The following is a 20,587-nucleotide window of genomic DNA, read 5'->3' on the forward strand; positions in this document are numbered from 1 at the left end:
AAATTAATGAACATTTTTCTTTCACTTTTTAATGATTATTGGTAATTAGAATTCAAATTCAATTCATGACTTAAATATTTGTAACACAGTCCATCCTTCTTTTATGTCATGTGAGTGTTATGCTGTATGCAAAGCTGACTTCCTTCTAGTCTGCTATAAACACTTGATATCACACTGTCAGCTGAGGCAGACCAAGAGAAGCTCCCACCAGTTGACCTTCAACACCAAGCATGTTCTCTGTAGCTCTGCTGCTGCTGCTGGCTGCTGGATCCTGTGAGTCTCTTTGGAGGGACAAACACACACTCTATCATCACACTGCACCACTTTTTTATTATTATTCCACTGTTAAATACACTGATATGTTCAATCTTTTCTCCTCCACAGGTGTGAAATGTGAAACGTTGACACAGCCAGCGTTGTGCCAGAGAGCCACAGTGATACAAACCATTGGTAGAGCTGTACAAAAACCCCTCAGTCCCTGAACACTTGGAACATGAAGCCACCAGAGGAGGCAGCCTCACACCACCAACACATTCAAGGCCACTTCCCTGATAAGGAGGCAAAATGTTTCAAATTCAAAATATATTTATTTGGTCATTATTTTCAATCAAAGTCTGAAAATGATGGGACGTTAAGTTATTTAATTGTAATAAACCCTTTTACTGTAGCACAGTATATAATGGAATGATATGATTGCATGATATGATAAGACATCATTGTGTTTAATGATTAGTTGCTGACTTTTATCTGATTCTCTTTTATGCTGCTTCTGTTGTCCTTATTGGTTTTAGTTGCTTGTTAAATAATTTCTTTTTTTACTTTTTAATACATATTTATGTTGCCTGTATTGTTTTATTGTTTTTAATTTTATTGTTTTTAATTTATTAACACTCACCCATTTATTACACTTCATTTTTTTTATATTGTTTCTTTTTTTTCTATCCCTTTTAGTATTGATTGTATTTTACTCTGTTGTCTTTTAGTTTTTAGCTCCAGGAGCTGTGTCTGGCCTGCCTGCGGGGGGTGCCGTCCTGGGGGTTGTCCTGGCCTGGATGGTTGGGGGCCCTGCTCCAGGGCCTTATGGCCGTGGTGTGGGCTCCTGTCTGTCTGGGTTGGGGCGGTCTCTGCAGTGGCGCTCCGTGTAGTCGTGAGCTGGGACGCCTCTCGGTGTGGATGGCTCCCAAAGAATGAATGGTGTTCCCTCATCTGGTCCTTCAGCGCTCAGCCATGTTTTATTTTATTTTTGGGTTGGGTTGGGGTGGGCTGGGGTGTGGTGGGGTGTATGCCTGGGGATGTATGCATGTGCGAAATATGTTGTACTTGTGTGTGTGTGTGTGTGCGTGCGTGAGTGTGTGTGAGGAGGTGGGGGATTAGGGTTGTATGTTTTTTTAATGTAAAGCACTTTGCGTTGCATTTGTTTTATGTATGAAAGGTGCTATATAAATAAAGTTTGATTTGATTTGATTTGACTAATTACAACTTTTCTTATTCTCTTTTCTTATTGTGATGATGGGCTGTATAGGCTAAATAAATTAACTTGAACTTGATAGTATAGTATTTATCTTGGGGTTCTACAAAAAAACATGTTTTATCCAGATTAAATCCAATCCTTAGAGACTCTGCACAATGACATTCATTCTTAAATTGTACAAAATGACTGAGAAACCAATCCACTGCAGTGCTATCGTCCCTCCCCGTGAGGAGGAGTCAATGCAAAACTTTGATGTCTCCCATCTCTACTTATGTGACTGCAGAGAGGATGACAGACAACAGTGGCCACACACTTAAACATGATGGGCTATAGGACAGGACTGCTGCTTTTAACTCTCTGCTGGGCAGGTCAACATTTTCACTCACCTGGATTTGACAGCGTCTTCATTCAAATCCGTACTTCATGCATGTGATGCTTTTCTGTTTTGTGTTGCCAGGTGTTGATGGTCAGACTCCGACACAATCTGAACCAGTGGTTAAAAAGCCTGCAGAGTCCCACACATTGACCTGCACAGCCTCTGGATTCACATTCAGCAGCAACTGGATGGTCTGGATCAGACAGGCTCCTGGAAAAGGACTGGAGTGGATCACTACTATCAGATATGATGGTGGCACCACCTACTACTCCCAGTCAGTCCAAGGCCGCTTCAACATCTCCAGAGACAACAGCAGACAGAAGGTGTATCTCCAGATGAACAGTCTGAAGACTGAAGACTCTGCTGTTTATTATTGTGCTCGAGAGCCACAGTGACTGGAGTTGGTGGAGCAGCTGGACAAAATCCTCTAGTCCTCCCTGTTTGAATTAGCTCTTTGCTTCCAGTGTAAGAAAATATGAATATTTATATTCACAAACACACACACATACTCAAACCACAATTAATAACAAGATAGTTAAACGTTGAAGGGAAAAAACAAACAAACAAACAAAAAAAAAAAAAACAACTAGAGCTGAGCTCATAACATAACATGAAAGTGCTTTTCATGAAAAAACTTTGTCAACAACGATCGTGAGAAAAGACAATCAGTTAATCAAAAAGAAATTTTATTTTTAAGTTTGTTCTTCATCTCATCCACATGACAAATTCCCAGCTTTTTTATTCATCCTGAGAAGCTTGTTTTACACTTTGTACAGGAAGGAGGCTTTTATTGTATAAGTCATATGTAGAAAAAAATGTGCAAACTTTTTTTTTTTGCAAGGTAGCTCTACTGATTCATGCGTAGTTACAGTGCAATTAGATAATTAACAACAACAAAATCGTCATCGTCATCATCATCATCATCATCAACAACAACAACAGCAAGAAAAAACACCAACAATAATAATAACACAAAGATATAAACAAAAAATGCTTCTGAATATGTTCAAATTTACTCCAAACTTTTTTTTTTCTGTGCAACCACATCACAAACTTCTTAGTGTCATATCTGCAACTGTTTTTCAGTTGAATTTACACTTATAATTTTGTAAATATTACATGCAAATAAGATGCAAATAAGGAGCCAGCATCACAGTCTCCTCCCCTCCTCCTGCACAGTATATATGTTTTGTCCTCTCAGTCTCATGTTAGCCTCTCTCAGCTGACTCCACAAATTTCCACCATGGCAGCTGTAGAAAGTGTCTTCCTCCTGGCTCTCATTTCAGGTGAGTGAAGCGTACTTGTCTGTATCCAGTGGAGGAAAAGAGGAAAAGAGCTTTGATTGTCTGCTGGCTTCCCACCGTCTAAACTCTGTGTCTCTCTCAGCTGCTCAGGGCCAGTCCTTCACCTCCTCAGAGCCAGTGGTCAAGAGAGCTGGACAGTCAGTCATTCTGTCCTGCAAAGTGTCTGGACTTCCTCTTGCTTGGCTGCACTGGATTCGCCAGAAACCAGGCAGGGGACTGGAATGGATATTTTGTAGTAGAAATCATGCTGCAGTTCTTCTTTGAACATTAGAGGGCAGCAAATGTTTGTCTCTTCTTTCAGCTCCAGGTTTCTCATGAGTCTTAAATGACTTTGGAGCCTTGGAGCATAAAGACTGGCTAGAGTTTAATCCTCCGACTACAACATGATCATAACTTGACCACAGTGATGTGTGTTGACAATTTCTGATATTTGTTAAGCCTGATTGCTCCGAAACATCATGAATGGCAAAATGTGACTGATGGTTTTGACTGATGGATATTCTGTATCATTCAGTGAAGATTTCATTGTTTCGCATATCAAAGTGTCTTTTCCGACATGTTGTCACACAGATTTCAGTTCCTGAGCAGCTGCTTCCTCTACAGGCTGCAGGTTACTGTGTGTGTCCATGGCTTCCAGCAACACACAAACACTGAAACCATTAAAACTCTGTCATGCTAAACCAGCTGACTGAGAATAATTACTATCATATGCACAACAAGGTATATGGGCAAAGCATGTTGCAATATAGATAGAAAAGCATATTCAACTACTTTAGAACATGTTAAACTTAGTATGTAAATGTCCTGAACACAAAGATCTGAATGTACTGAAACAATAAATAACAATGCACATTTAATAAATATACTAATATAAATAAATATTTAAATAGGTATCAATATAGTTTCTCTATAAAAGGAACACATTACAAATAAAGTGCAACCTTTATCAGACCATGTTACTTTGGATCCACCATCGTACTGTGTTCATTCATTTGAATTGAATCAGAAACCCCAAAACTGAGGGGAGGAGCTTGCAGTAAACAAATTCTCTCAGAGATTCAGTTCATGTCATATTTATCGGAGTTTCATGGATTTGAGGACATACTGATCACACTGCAGACATGGCTCACAGAAAAGTAATGCTGCTGGTGGTTGCTGTGTTGGTTTCCATGGGTGTTGAGGCTCAAACCATAACAGAGTCTGAACCAGTGGTTAAAAAGCCTGGAAGATCCCACAAACTCACCTGCACAACCTCTGGATTTAGCTTTTCAGGCTCAGTGTGGAGCTGGATCAGGCAGGCTCCGGGTAAAGGTCTGGAGTGGATTGCCTTTATACACACAGCTAGTTCTCCTATCTACTACTCCCAGTCAGTCCAGGGTCGATTCACCATCTCCAGAGACGACTCCAGCAGTAAGGTGTATCTCCAGATGAACAGTCTGAAGACTGAGGACACAGCCGTGTATTACTGTGCCCGAACAGACACAGTGAGAGACAGTCATAGGAAAGACGTACAAAAACTACTTCCTCTATTTAGCACCAGTACACTCACACTGGGATTATTCAGATCCTGGATTATTGTTTTCATCCATGGAGCTGACTGTAGAGAAAATAACAATGATAATGAAATATAGCATCTATTAATGACATTCCCATACAACAATTAATAATAATGTAATTCTGTACTGCCCGCTTTTGAATTCAAAACATGTCAAATAATTTCAAGTGAAAAAATCAAGCACAATGAATTTCAGTGGACATGTTGGTGTGATATTAATAAAAAAAAATTTAGTAGCTCTGGAATTGTATCCTTGACAGGCTTCCATACAATTAGAACTATACAACAGGATATGTGTTGATACCAGAGCAGGAACTGATTAAGGAGAAAAAGGTGGAAAACAATGAATCACACACTGACCATTATTGCAGATGAAGACATAATTAGATTAGACGGCTGTAAGACTCGAGACAAAACGACTTCAGATTAGATCCACTGCTGAGTAGATCCTCTTCAGTCATATGTTTGATTGTATGCAAAGTGTCCTTCCTGGTTCCTCTGCTATAAAGAGTTGATATGAGGCTGTAAGTTGAAAGAAAAGAGGAAGAGCAGCTCCCACCAGTTCAGCTTCAACACAAACCATGTTGTCTGTAGCTCTGCTGCTGCTGCTGGCTGCTGGATCCTGTGAGTCTCTCTGGATTTGACATCACATTTACAAAACCAGCAGCTCTTCTGATGCCATGTAACTGGATAGTTTGTTTTAAAAAATGTTTGTGTTTTCCACAGGTGTGAAATGTGAAACACTGACACAGCCAGCGTCTCTGACTGTCCGGCCTGGTCAAACTCTGACCATCAACTGTCAGGTCTCTTATTCTGTTAGTGACTATGCCACAAATTGGATCAGACAGCCTGCAGTGAAAGGACTGGAGTGGATTGGAGAGGTTCAGGGAAGCAGCACAGCTTACAAAGATTCACTGAAAAACAAGTTCAGTATGTCCACAGCCTCTTCCAGCAACACAGTGACTCTAACTGGACAGAATGTGCAGCCTGAAGACACTGCTGTGTATTATTGTGCCAGAGAGCCACAGTGACACAAACCATTGGTAGAGCTGTACAAAAAGCCCTCAATCCCTGAACACTTGGAACATGAAGCCACCAGAGGAGGCAGCCTCAGACCACACATTAATTTAATGCCATGTGGTTCCCTGGTGGCTTCTAAAATGAATTCATGTGCCATTCAGGAGAAGTCCTTTTCACAGTGGACCAGGTTTGAGTCCAGCCAGGGCGCAACTTCATATATGTGGAACAATTATGTGCTTCTTTCCTTCAAAACATACATCAATCAGTCTGATTTCCATTATAATGACAAAGTGACAAGAATGTTTAGTGTGACCACAGACACATCCAGTCCAACACAGACACTTAGAGGACAGAGTGTGTGGACTGAAGATGCAGCTGTGTGTTTGTGTGAGCAAGAGACTCTGTCCCCTGGAGACACAGAGCTACAAACAAGTGGCTCACATGGAGAAAGAAGATCAGACAAACATGCAGCCAAACATCATATTCATGTGTTTATTAACAGAGACAGTTTGGCAGCGATGTAATGCAACAATTATATATTGATCATGAATACTGTACATCTGTGTTAGTCAATGTATTTGAAGAAAGTGGTGCCAGGAGGCTTACTTGGTATATATTGTCTTTAACTTTGCATTAGTTCCTAAATAGCTGTGTTAAGACTGTGAGTAAAAAACATTTTTACATATTAGTAAATTAGTAAGCTCAGTGGTTTGACTTCACTGAACAACTGCACAAAAATAATGTTTTTTTTTTGTTTTTTTTTCATCTCATGTGTCAATTCCTTGTTTGTCAATCACTACACTACAAAGCACCAGAAAAACAAAATTTGTTCTGAAATTTCATTTTTGTCTAAATTACAAGTATTCCTATTGTGAGAATTTGATAAGAAATTGCACTTATATTGTAACTGTATGTCATTGCGAGTTTAATTTTAGTCTATGCTGTTTATTCAAATGTAATTAAATGATCATACTTTTTCTCCTCAACACGCAAATGAGTGTGTGAGTCTGAGCACATAAGGAGGAGAAATGTGTGTCTGTGTCAGTCAGAGGACAGAAGAGTTGACATCAGATCAGCTTCAGCATAAACCATGTTCTCTGGAGCTGTGATACTGCTGCTGGCAGCTGGATCCTGTGAGTAGCTTTCAGTGGATTCCTACTAATAAACCCATCATAAAGGCTGCAGAGTGACATGAATGATGTGGATCATCCTGATGTTTGTCTCCACAGGTGTGTACAGTATTGATCTGATCCAGCCAGACTCAGTGGTTGTGCAGCCTGGACAGTCTTTGTCCATCACCTGTCAGCCCTCTGGCTATGCCTTGACAACAGGTTGGATCAGACACTGTAAAGGAAAACCAATGGAGTGGATTTTCCATCAGTGGGGTGGAGGCAACTTTCCTCAAAAAAATGCTCTGAAGAACAAGTTCAGCTACAGCAGAGACACTTCTGCTGGAACGGTGACTATGAAAGGGCAGAATCTGCAGCCTGAGGACACAGCTGTGTATTACTGTGTTCGCCGTCCCACAGAGATACAAAACACCAGCAGACCTGCACAAAAACCCAGCACACTGCATCACTCAACCACACACACAAACACATGTTGTACTGGGTATAGATCTTAGTGTATGTTGAAGAATAAGCTTCTTTTATGATTTACTCTAAAAAGATTTGTCTGAACAGAAAAGTCTTTAGCAGGAAATAAATGTGTGTGTTTTTTTTTTTTTTTTTTCTTCTAAGAGGCTTTGAACATATGATTGCTGTGTTTCTATGTTTGTGTTTTCACTGGGTATGAGATAACTAAAGTTTAATCCTATTTGAACCACATAGTTACATTTTTTAATAGACGGGCAAATAAATACACAGAGCATTTTATTTTTGTTTACGTTTTGAGCATTTCATCAAGAAATCAAAACTTAATCATGATATTTAAGTCAACAACTGAAAGTAATTGTTTTTTATTTGCCAAGCCAAATCCAATGAATAAGATAAAAGTTAGGCAATGTCACATTTGTTTTTTAGTTGAATTTAGAGGAGGTGCTTCATTCGTGAAAATTAATCCAAATATTTTGTAGCACAATGTATTTGTTGATGAACATTATTAAATATACTTGGTGTAAAACAGAGAGGGGTATCCTAAACACAATGGATTTTATATGTATTAAAATTCATCTTTATTTTAACTTTTTTTGGCCTTGTATCCATCCAACTTCCATGTGCCTTACAGTCCCTTTCTTTGCATGATGTCCCCTTCTTAGCCAAAGACAGCACAGTCACTGATACTTTTCCTCTCTCCTGATAGAGAATCTCTCCCTCCTAAATTCCCCATGCAAATCCAGAGTGTCAGAGTGTGTACTTGTGTCCTCCTGCTGACTTGTTGTCTTGTTCTTTGGGGTGGAGCAGCTGAGTTCACATCTTCAGCCTCAGGATGATGGACAAACTCTCTCTTCTGCTCACAGCTCTCTGTCTGCCATGTGAGTTGTCATGTTTCATGTTGCTATACTGATATAATGACAAATATACTGATTGTTATGTTTTACTACTTCTGACTCTCTTTCTCTCTCCCCTGTTTTTTCTCCTTGTTCTCTGTCAGGCTTGAATGGCCAGGCTCTGGAGTCCATTCCCTCCAGTCCAGTGCTGAAAAAGCCTGGGGAAACTCTCAGTCTTTCCTGCAGGGGAACTGGCTTCACTTTCAGCAGCTTTGCTATGCACTGGATAAGAAAACCTGCAGGAAAAGGACTGGAATGGATGGGGCTTATTATCTATGATGCAAGTGAAACAAATTACGCCAGCAGTGTGCAAGGGCGTATTGAAATCACCAGAGATAACAGCAACAGCATGGTGTATATGAGACTGTCCAACTTAAAGCCAGAGGACTCTGCAGTGTATTTCTGTGCCAAAGAGCCTCAGTGATGTGAATGAGCAGAGGAGCTGAACAAAAACCTCAATCAATTTATTTTTACAAAGATCACCAGGGGGCAGCAGCAGATCAGACATGTGATGATGACACTAATCACACACACTTAAAGACAGCTTACCAACATGCACTGCAGCACTGGAATGGTTAATATGTCCGACAAACTCTTTATGGAGCAGATCTGAACCCAAATGGACATATTTGAATATGATTACTGTTAGACTATTTCATTCAAGAAAAACTGAAAAAGAATCATAAGGAGATGTGATGCCAGTCTAACATCCCTTACGGAAAGAAAATATATTTACCAATATATGAAATGCAATGTATTGTAATGTATTAGAATATATTACATTTAATATGCGAACAACAATGTATAGAAATATATTATATATCTGAAAATGTCTCAGAAATAAATGGTGTAATATATAGGTGAATCATATATGTGGCATATATTTATATATTGCATCAATATATTGCAATATATGTTAATATATGGAAAAATACAGCAACAATTGCGCATTTCATATATTTGCCATATATTGCAATAAATATATAATATATGTGTTCATATATTGACTTTTATATGTATAAAAGTCCTCCATAATGTATTTACATTTATGTGATGAACACTGGGTTAATATATTTATAAATACATGATCTATGACATTCCAATTATATGGGAACATGTATTGGAAATATACGTAAAATTACAGCTGCTGCGCAGCGATGGGGTCCAGGCATTTTTAGGAAGATGCTGCTCAGTGATCAGTCACACTCACGCAGTTTCGAGCGCATGATTAAGATGTTCACATTACAATGTGGATTCTGCACCAGTCGAGGTTTGAACCTGCAACCTCTGGAGCCAAAGACAGTCACTTACCTCTCTGAGCTAATTGGTAAGTAGCAGCTCAATAGCAGCTTGACAATTTGACTAAGCCACTGGTTACATCGTGTTTTCCTGAAACTGAATAGATACCAAACATAGCAAAATAAAATTGCTCTGCTCGCTCAATCATGTTGTAACTAGAATATCTGCTGGAAAAAAAAATATTTTTTTTTCATGGACTGATAATTATACTTCTACCGACTTCTCAGTCATTTTTAACTGGCAGATGTTTCATTTCAGCTGGGGGTGTCTCATTCCAATTTAACATCAACTCATAAAGACTAAACAAATGAATAACGATTAATAGGCTAATTAATAACTGATAACAATATATAGCCGCACATCTCCGTGGAAAATCTTACAGGTAGCCTACTGTCCGTGGTGCTGACTCCACTGAGGCACTTAATTATAGAAATTAAAATTCACGGAGGCTCTTGTTTAGCTCTTGTTTACTTAAGTTGAGAAATCAGCTGTTTGCCTGGTGTTTGTCAGGTAGTCTTGTAGACATTTGACAGATTGCTCGGTCGGATCTACGCAAGGTAGTCTCGTGTTATAATTTAAAAAAATCTCAAGTACCCCCTGGAGTTCCTCTAAGTAGCCTACCCCAGGCGTACGCGTACCCCCATTTGAGAAACACTGATCTAGACAACAGGGAGATGATGTTAATTTGTTTTTAACAATGATTGATTGGCTCCATAAGTGAAAAATTGATGTTTAAAAATGCAATTTTTACATTGACTCCAATTGTTTACATGAGAGCAAAATTCAAAATGCTGTCAAAAATTCAGTTTTTGAGATACAATTCTAAAATTTGCCACACATCATCGACCATGACTCCAGAATTTTGTCATTTTTTTCATGAACATTGAAGATTTATTTAGCAAGACTTTGCAGGTAGCATTTACAGTAGCGTTTCCAGTAAAACATTTTGATGCACTGTAGGCTTAATTTTTGATAAATCAAAAATCTGTGAACATCGTTTGTGTAGGACAGTCTGAAGATGCTCCGTAGCAGGTTTGGTGACATTTGAGCAAAAATTGTGGGAGGAGATAGGTTTAAGAAGTTTTACAGTTTTTGAAAAAAAAAAACAGAGTGATGGCTTCATAATTTTCAATAGGTTTAAATGTACAAAAGTTTCTTCTATATTGAGGCTACAGTTTGATGAAAGTTATGAAGCTGTAGCACATATGGTTGATTTGTTATGAATTTTCAAAGTTTTGAACTTTAGAGGCTTGCTATAGCGCCACCATCAGGACTACTGGCTTGAGTTTGCAGCTGGGGTAATCTGCCATGGAACTGGACCTTTGTGTAAAGTTTGGTCAGTTTTCACCCATGGGAAGTATGATTTCCTTGGAAGAAAGAAGAAGAAAGAAAGAAAGAAAGAAAGAAAGAAAGAAAGAAAGAAAGAAAGAAGACCTGGGAATACAATAGTGTCCGGTGTCCTAAGCTGCCCGGACCCTAAATATATGCCATGCGTGGTCCATGCATATGTTATGGTTGTTTATTGGAAAATATGCAATGTTAAGAAAAATCCCAATATATTCTTTTATATATTATGTTGCGATATATATACATATATGGTATATGCATATATTGCAGTATATTTGAACATATAAAGACAAACTATTGCATGTAAAAATATAGTGCCGTTTTTGGTCTTGATTGCAATATATTTTTTTTATATGTATCAATATATAGACATGTATGGTCTATGCATATATTTCAATATATTGTAAAATATAAAGACTAGTTCCCATATATAGAAATGTATTATCTAATATATCACATGATATTTTCCAGTATACTGCAATATATTTTTGTATCGTAAGGGATAGCGCCACCATCAGGACTACTGGCTTGAGTTTGCAGCTGGGGTAATCTGGCATGGGACTGGACCTTTGTGCAAAGTTTGGTGAGTTTTCACCCATGGGAAGTATGATTTCCTTGGAAGAAAGAAGAAGAAAGAAAGAAAGAAAGAAAGAAAGAAAGAAAGAAGACCTGGGAATACAACAGTGTCCAGTGTCCTAAGCTGCCCGGACCCTAAATATATGCCATGTGTGGTCCATGCATATGTTATGGTTGTTTATTGGAAAATATGCAATGTTAAGAAAAATCCCAATATATTTTTTTTATATATTATGTTGCGATATATATACATATATGGTATATGCATATATTGCAGTATATTTGAACATATAAAGACAAACTATTGCATGTAAAAATATAGTGCCGTTTTTGGTCTTGATTGCAATATTTTTTTTTTATATGTATCAATATATAGACATGTATGGTCTATGCATATATTTCAATATATTGTAAAATATAAAGACTAGTTCCCATATACGGAAATGTATTATCTAATATATCACATGATATTTTCCAGTATACTGCAATATATTTTTGTTTCGTAAGGGATGATAAGGGCCTCAACAGGCACAGTCAGAGATCAGACATAAGGACATTGTAGAGCAGGTCAAAAAAAGGAAGAGAGGCTAGAAGCTGTGCATAGATGCAATGTTTTCAAAATTAAGGATGACATTAAAGCACAGGAGTGAAATTAAAACTCTCCCTATTTGCAGAAAGTTCAGGGTGTTAAAGATTCTTGTTTTCACCTCTTGATGGTGCTCTTAAAGTCTTTAACATATTCAAGTTAATTTTGTATTTTTCTTTCTAATTTTCACCACACAGCAGATTAGATACTCTAAAAAAAATTGCATTTCTACAAACTCCTCTATACATATAGAGAGTTGTATATACATACTTTTCCAGCCTCTCCTTCCTCACTTCATATTTTCTAAACTTAATTATTTTCCAAAGCATGCAAAATTTCAGCCTGTATTAGATACCAATTTATCATTTTACAAAAAAGCTAATTTTTCTGTTTAAATGTTAAAAAGTGGAGTAGCCTAAATAAACAGTTTGTCATTCACTTCATAAGAAGAGACAGCAATTGACAATTCATGATTTAAATGCTTGTAATACGACAGTCCATCCTCCTTTTATGTCATGTGAGTGTTGTGCTGTATGCAAAGCTGACTTCCTTCTAGTCTGCTATAAACACTTGATATCACACTGTCAGCTGAGGCAGACCAAGAGAAGCTCCCACCAGTTGACCTTCAACACCAAGCATGTTCTCTGTAGCTCTGCTGCTGCTGCTGGCTGCTGGATCCTGTGAGTCTCTTTGAGGGACAAACACACACTCTATCATCACACTGCACCACTTCTTTATTATTATTTCACTGTCAGTTACACTGATATGTTGAATATTTTCTCTTCCACAGGTGTGAAATGTGAAACGTTGACACAGCCAGCGTCTCTGACTGTCCGGCCAGGTCAAACTCTGACCATCACCTGTCAGGTCTCGTATTCTCTTAGCAGCTATTGGACAGCTTGGATCAGACAGCCTGCAGGGAAAGGACTGGAGTGGATTGGACAGAAATATACTGGCAATGAAATCTACAAAGATTCACTGAAAAACAAGTTCAGTATTTCCTTAGACTCTTCCAGCAAGACAGTGACTCTAACTGGACAGAATCTGCAGCCTGAAGACACTGCTGTGTATTATTGTGCCAGTGATCCACAGTGACACAAACCATTGGTAGAGCTGTACAAAAACCCCTCAATCCCTGAACACTTGGAACATGAAGCCACCAGAGGAGGCAGCCTCACACCACTAACACATTCAAGACATCTTCCCTGATGAAAAGGCAAAATGTTTCAAATTCAAAATATATTTATTTGGACATTATTCCCAATCAAAGTTGATTTAAGAAAAAAATTGATGGGTTAAATTATTTAATTGTAATAAACCATTTTACTGTAGCGCAGTATTTAATGGAATGATATATTTGCATGATATGATTACACATCATTGTGTTGTATGATTAGTGGCTGAAATATTACAACTTTTCCTATCCTCTGACACATGCTTGTGATGATGGGCTATATAAATTAAAAAAAAAAAAAAAAAAAAAAAAAAAAAAAAAAACTTGAATAGTATTCATTGTGGGGCTCTACAAAAATCCAAATTTTATCCAGATTACATCCAATCTTTAGAGTCCATTTGCACAATAAACATTCGTTCTTAAATTGTACAAAATGACTAAGAGACTAATACACTGCAGTGCTGTCGTCCCTCCCTGTGAGGAGGAGTCAATGCAAAACTTTGATGTCTCCCATCTCTACTTATGTGACTGCACAGAGGATGACAGACAACAGTGGCCACACACTTTAACATGATGGGCTATAGGACAGGACTGCTGCTTTTAACTCTCTGCTGGGCAGGTCAACATTTTCACTCACCTGGATTTGACAGCGTCTTCATTCAAATCCGTACTTCATGCATGTGATGCTGCATGTGCGTCCCACACATTGACCTGCACAGCCTCTGGATTCACATTCAGTGACTATGACATGCACTGGATCAGACAGGCTCCTGGGAAAGGACTGGAGTGGATTGCAATTATCAAATATGATAGTGGTGAGATCTACTATTCCCAGTCAGTCCAAGGCCGGTTCACCATCTCCAGAGACAACAGCAGAAAGCAGCTGTATCTCCAGATGAACAGTCTGAAGACTGAAGACTCTGCTGTTTATTATTGTGCTCGAGAGCCACAGTGACTGGAGTTGGTGGAGCAGCTGGACAAAATCCTCCAGTCCTCATCCTCACTGCTCTCTTATGGTGGCAGCATTTTATGACTGGGATTTTAAGGATTTTTCCAGAACAAATAATTATACCAAAGTTGAAAACATCATATTACCTTCATGACAGAGCATCATAAACACATTTTCGATATCACGTAAATAGGTGATGGACAAATCTAAACAATGAAAGGGAGCCTCAGACCATCAACACATTCAAGGCCACTTCCCCGCAGAAGAGGCAAAATGATAATGAATATTGAAATATATATATTTGGTCTTCATTCTCAATCAAAGTTGATCAAAAAAATACTGATGGGAGGCTAATTTATGCAATTGTAATAAATTATTTTATTGTAGCACAGTATGTAATGAAATGCTGTATTTGCATGATATGATAACACATCATTGTGTTGTATGATTAGTTGCTGACTAATTACAACTTTTCTTATCATTTGACAGATTCTTCTGATGATGGGCTGTATAAATTTAAAAAAAAAAAAAAAAAAAGAACTTGGAAAGTATTTACCTTGGGGTTCTACAAAAATCCATGTTTCATCCAGATTAAATCCAATCCTAAGAGTCCCTTTGCAAAATAAACATTCATTCTTAAATTGTACAAAATGACTGAGAGACTAATACACTGCAGTGCTGTCCTCCCTCACTGTGAGGAGGAGTCAATGCAAAACTTTGATGTCTCCCATCTCTACTTATGTGACTGCAGAGAGGATGACAGACAACAGTGGCCACACACTTGAACATGATGGGCTATAGGACAGGACTGCTGCTTTTAACTCTCTGCTGGGCAGGTCAACATTTTCACTCACCTGGATTTGACAGCGTCTTCATTCAAATCTGTACTTCATGCATGTGATGCTTTTCTGTTTTGTGTTGCCAGGTGTTGATGGTCAGACTCTGACCCAATCTGAACCAGTGGTTAAAAAGCCTGCAGAGTCCCACAGATTGACCTGCACAGCCTCTGGATTCACATTCAGTGACTACGGGATGAACTGGATCAGACAGGCTCCTGGAAAAGGACTGGAGTGGATTGCCTATATCAGCAGCAGTGGTGGCAGCACAACCTACTATTCCCAGTCAGTTCAAGGCCGGTTCACCATCTCCAGAGCCAACAGCAGAAAGCAGCTGTATCTCCAGATGAACAGTCTGAAGACTGAAGACTCTGCTGTTTATTATTGTGCTCGACAGCCACAGTGACTGGAGTTGGTGGAGCAGCTGTACAAAATCCTCCAGTCCTCATCCTCACTGCTCTGTCAGATCAACAACACTCCTACATCTGAGCAGCACTGAAAGCTTTAAATGTATGTTTACAAAAAGAAAAATAATTCATAACAAATAATTACAACAAATGATTTCAACACATCAAAATTCTTTCAAAAATTCAACAAATATTTAATGAATAAATGTAAATGATCATATGATGATGAAAAAAACAACAACAACAACAACAACAACAACAACACATAACTATCAAAACCAATACAGCACTTTGGTAACTGAAAGCATCACTGAAAAATATAAAAAAAAAGGAAACTCTTGCTTCAGTCACTACCATCTATGTACAATATGGTGGGTTGAAAGTGAGTGATGTTATTTTGAAATAGAAATGACACTACATTTCTTCTTTGAAACATTAGAGGGCAGTAAATGAATTTTCTTTTTCTTTTCTTTTTCATAACAAGAAGTTCAGCTCCAGCTTTCTTCATGAGTCTTTAATGACTTTTGAACCTTGGAGTTTAACGACTGGCTAGACTTTAATAATGAGACTATCCAAATGAAAAGGGGAAATTAACACTTTGAAGAAAATCGGACATTTTTCTTGTTACGAAAGTAGGTCCATAAGTATTTGGACAGTGACACAATATTTATAATTTTGCCCTTGTTCACCACCACAGTGGGTTTGAAATGGAGTAATCAAGACGTGATTGAAGTGCAGACTTTCAGTTTGAACAAAAATATGGCATTAACCATTAAGGAATTACAGACTTTTTCATACATTGTCACCCCATTTTCAGAGGCTCAAAAGTAATTGGACACTTGACTAAAAAGCAGTTTCATGTCCAGGTGTGGCCTTTTCCCTCATTATTTCATGACAAATTAAGAAAAGAAAAAAGAGGTCTGATGTTTATTCCAAGTGTTTGCATTTGCATTTGGTAGCTGTTTTTCAAACCCTAAACATGCGATCCAAAGAGGTGTCTATCCATGTGAGGGAGGCCATCATCAGGCTCAAAAAGCAAAAAAAAAAATAAATAAATAAATAAATAAATAAATAAAATAAATAAATAAATAAATGATCAGACAGATAGCAACAACTTAAGAGAGACCAAATCAAAAGTTTGGTGTATCCTGGAGTACGACAATGATATACCTACCTCTCGAGAAGGTTGGCATATCATTGTCCAAATCTACAGTCAAGAGACATTTGTGAGAAAATAAATACAGAAGGTGCACAGCAAGGTGCAAACCACTGGTGTCACTCAAGAACAGGAAGACTAGATTTGACTTTACAGAAAAAAGCATCTAAAAAATCCTGCCCAGTTCTGGAACAAGGTTCTTTGGACTGATGAAAGGAAGATTATCTTGTACCAGAAAACTTGTTGTAATTACTAAACAGATAAAGCTATATTTTTGTTTAACCCTTTAATTAAAGCTCAAAGTCTGCAGTTCAATCCTGTCTTCATCACTTATTTTCAAATCCACTGTGGTGGTGTACAAGGGCAAAATTATAAATATTGTGTCACTGTCCAAATACTTATGGACCTAACTGTATATGCATACTGTTGAAACAAGATCACATTTAATATATGAAATCAGCCTCAATAATAAAATAGTGATAAATGAATTTCAGAGAACATGTTGGTTTAGTCTGATTTAAAATTTAGCTTTATGGAACTATGTCCTTCACAAGCCTCAGTAAAACTAGAACCATACAACAGTATATGTATTGTTATTGGAAAAGGAAACTGATCAGGTAAAATGGCTGCAATACAGTGAATCACACACTGAGCAGATTATTGGAGAAAAAGACATAACAGGTTGATTTAAAACCCAAACAGCAGGCAGAGCTGATTTCCAGGCAACAAAAAGTGTTTTCTCTCTCTCCAGAGATCCCAGCAGTCAGCAGGTGGATTAAAGTGATGTGGCACAGTCACACACATTAGAGGACTGTCACACTTGGGACAAAACTACTACCTCAGTTTAGATCCACTGCTGAGTAGATCCTCTTCAGTCGTGTGTTTGATTGTATGCAAAGTGTCCTTCCTGGTTCCTCTGCTATAAAGAGTTGATATGAGGCTGGAAGGTGAAAGAAAAGAGGAAGAGCAGCTCCCACCAGTTCAGCTTCAACACAAACCATGTTGTCTGTAGCTCTGCTGCTGCTGCTGGCTGCTGGATCCTGTGAGTCTCTCTGGATTTGACATCACATTTACAAAACCAGCAGCTCTTCTGGTGCCATGTAACAGGATACTTTGATTTAAAAAATGTTTGTGTTCTCCACAGGTGTGAAATGTTACACGTTGACACAGCCAGCGTCTCTGACTGTCCGGCCAGGTCAAACTCTGACCATCACCTGTCAGGTGTCTTATTCTGTTAGCACCTATTACACACATTGGATCAGACAGCCTGCTGGGAAAGCAATGGAGTGGATTGGATGGGTTCGGGGTAGCAGCACAGGCTACAAAGATTCACTGAAAAACAAGTTCAGTATGTCCTCAGCCTCTTCCAGCAACACAGTGACTCTAACTGGACAGAATGTGCAGCCTGAAGACACTGCTGTGTATTATTGTGCCAGACAGCCACAGTGACACAAACCATTGGTAGAGCTGTACAAAAACCCCTCAGTGCCTGAACACTTGGAACATGAAGTCACCAGAGGAGGCAGCCTGAGTCCACAGATTAATTTAACACCATGTGGTTCCCTGGTGGCTTCAAAAATGAATTCATGTTCCATTCAGGAGAAGTCCTTTTCACATCGGGCCAGGTTTGAGTACAGCCAGGGTGTTTTACTATTATCACTTACATATATGTTTAATAATTATGTGCTTCTTTCCTTCAAAACATAAGCGACTCAGTCTTTGAATAGTCTATCAACAATCAGCTGATCTATCCACACTGTAAAGCATCACCTGCAGAGTCTGATTTCCATTATAATGACAAAGTGACAAGAATGTTTAGTGTGACCACAGACACATCCAGTCCAACACAGACACTTATAGGACAGAGTGTGGACTGAAGATGCAGCTGTGCGTTTCTGTGAGCAAGAGACTCTGTCCCCTGGAGACACAGAGCTACAAACAAGTGGCTCACATGGAGAAAGAAGATCAGACAAACATGCAGCCAAACATCATATTCATGTGTTTATTAACAGACACAGTTTGGCAATGATGCAATGCAACAATTATATATTGATCGTGAATACTTTAAATCTGTGTTAGTCAATGTATTTGAAGAAAGTGGTGCTAGTAGGCTTACTTGATATATACTGTCTTTAACTTTGCATTAGTTCCTAAATAGCTGTGTTAAGACTGTGACTAAAAAAAAAAAAAAATTACATGTTGTGAAAATGTAATGTCACAAAAAGTGCACGTTTTAGTTTTTCATTAAGAGGAAATTTTCAGTGAAGGCTGCAGACTGTGTATTAAATTACTGAGCTCAGTGGTTTGACTTCATTGAACAACTGCATAAAAAATCATGGACTTTTTTCATCTCATGCATCAATTCATAGTTGGTAAATAAAAACTATTCCTATTGTGAGAATTTGATAAGAAATTGCACTTATATTGTAACTGTATGTCATTGCGAGTTTAATTTTAGTCTATGCTGTTTATTCAAATGTAATTAAATGATCATACTTTTTCTCCTCAACACGCAAATGAGTGTGTGAGTCTGAGCACATAAGGAGGAGAAATGTGTGTGTGTGTGTGTCTGTCAGAGGACAGAAGAGCTGACATCAGATCAGCTTCAGCATAAACCATGTTCTCTGTAGCTGTGATACTGCTGCTGGCAGCTGGATCCTGTGAGTAGCTTTCAGTGGATTCCTACTAATAAACCCATCATTAAGGCTGCAGAGTGACATGAGTGATGTGGATCATCCTGATGTTTGTCTCCACAGGTGTGTACAGTATTGATCTGATCCAGCCAGACTCAGTGGTTGTGCAGCCTGGACAGTCTTTGTCCATCACCTGTCAGCCCTCTGGCTATGCCTTGACTGATAGCAGCTATGCAACAGGTTGGGTCAGACACTGTAAAGGAAAACCAATGGAGTGGATTTTCCATCAGTGGGGTGGAGGTGGCTTTTATCAAAATGATGCTCTGAAGAACAAGTTCAGCTACAGCAGAGACACTTCTGCTGGAACGGTGACTATGAAAGGGCAGAATCTGCAGTCTGAGGACACAACTGTGTATTACTGTGTTCGCCGTCCCACAGAGATACAAACCACCAGCAGACGTGCACAAAAACCCAGCACACTGCATCACTCAACCACACACACAAACACATGTTGTACTGGGTATAGATCTTAGTGTATGTTGAAGAATAAGCTTATTTATCATTCATTCTAAAACGATTTGTCTGAACAGAAAAGTCTTTAGCAGGAAATAAATGTGTAATTTTTTTTTCTTCAAAGAGGCTTTGAACATAAAACTGTTGTGTTTCTATGTTTGTGTTTTTACTGGGTATGAGATGACCAAAGTTTAATCCTATTTGAACCACATAGTTACATTTTTTAATAGACAGGCAAATAAATACACAGAGCATTTTATTTTTGTTTACATTTTGACCATTTCACCAAGAAATCAAAACTTAATCATGATATTTAAGTTAACAATTTAAAGTATTTGTTTTTTATTTATTTGCCCAACCAAAACCAATGATATTGCTTGTTACTTTTTATTTATTATGCTTTATATTTTGCTATCCACTTTGCTGCTGTAATACTGGAAATTTCCCCACTGTGTGACTAATAAAGGGATATCTTATCTTATCTTATAAGATAAAAGTTAGGCAATGTCACATTTGTTTTTTAGTTGAATTTAGAGGAGGTGCTTCATTTGTAAAAATTAATCCAAATATTTTGTAGCACAATGTATTTGTTAATGAACATTATTAAATATATTTGGTGTAATTATTGTCACACAAATATTTGCTGCTCTGCCAGTCTGCTGCAGCATGTTGCCTCCTGCCTCGTTCTGCGTCTGATGTTTCAGCCTTTTTGTTCCATTATTTCCTGATTCACATAAACTTTGAATTCCTGATTTCCTACAGAGTTTTAAGTTTCAAGTTTTTAATGTGGCTGCTCTCCTACTCAACAGCAGGGTCTGATTTGATTGACTGTTATTTTCACATCATATGTACTGTTACTTACCAGTCAAATGAATTCAAATGAATTTAATTAATTGA

The 20,587-nt window shown here is 38.2% G+C and overlaps 6 gene segments (V, D, J or C); all 6 read left to right on the forward strand.

The window, feature by feature from the left end:
- The first annotated feature begins 1,790 nt into the window (after positions 1–1,790).
- On the forward strand, positions 1,791–3,422 carry LOC115363709 (immunoglobulin heavy variable 3-43-like). The segment is given in 3 exon segments: positions 1,791–1,839; positions 1,929–2,227; positions 3,234–3,422. Coding segments are annotated over 3 exon segments (537 nt in total).
- A 1,865-nt stretch (positions 3,423–5,287) lies between these two features.
- On the forward strand, positions 5,288–5,713 carry LOC115363597 (immunoglobulin heavy variable 3-23-like; the record flags this gene model as incomplete). The annotated part of the segment is given in 2 exon segments: positions 5,288–5,330; positions 5,433–5,713. Coding segments are annotated over 2 exon segments (324 nt in total), but the record flags the coding sequence as incomplete, so codon positions are not given.
- A 2,408-nt stretch (positions 5,714–8,121) lies between these two features.
- LOC115363574 (immunoglobulin heavy variable 3-30-3-like) lies at positions 8,122–8,638 on the forward strand. The segment is given in 2 exon segments: positions 8,122–8,199; positions 8,319–8,638. Coding segments are annotated over 2 exon segments (366 nt in total).
- A 6,294-nt stretch (positions 8,639–14,932) lies between these two features.
- LOC115363710 (immunoglobulin heavy variable 3-48-like) lies at positions 14,933–15,480 on the forward strand. The segment is given in 3 exon segments: positions 14,933–14,981; positions 15,071–15,369; positions 15,448–15,480. Coding segments are annotated over 3 exon segments (381 nt in total).
- A 2,063-nt stretch (positions 15,481–17,543) lies between these two features.
- On the forward strand, positions 17,544–17,993 carry LOC115363590 (Ig heavy chain V region XIG14-like). The segment is given in 2 exon segments: positions 17,544–17,586; positions 17,689–17,993. Coding segments are annotated over 2 exon segments (348 nt in total).
- A 1,140-nt stretch (positions 17,994–19,133) lies between these two features.
- On the forward strand, positions 19,134–20,460 carry LOC115363712 (Ig heavy chain V region 914-like). The segment is given in 3 exon segments: positions 19,134–19,204; positions 19,301–19,636; positions 20,453–20,460. Coding segments are annotated over 3 exon segments (387 nt in total).
- The last annotated feature ends 127 nt before the right edge of the window (positions 20,461–20,587 follow it).

Source organism: Myripristis murdjan, chromosome 8 (genome assembly GCF_902150065.1).
Source record: "Myripristis murdjan chromosome 8, fMyrMur1.1, whole genome shotgun sequence".
NCBI classification, from domain to species: Eukaryota; Metazoa; Chordata; class Actinopteri; order Holocentriformes; family Holocentridae; genus Myripristis; species Myripristis murdjan.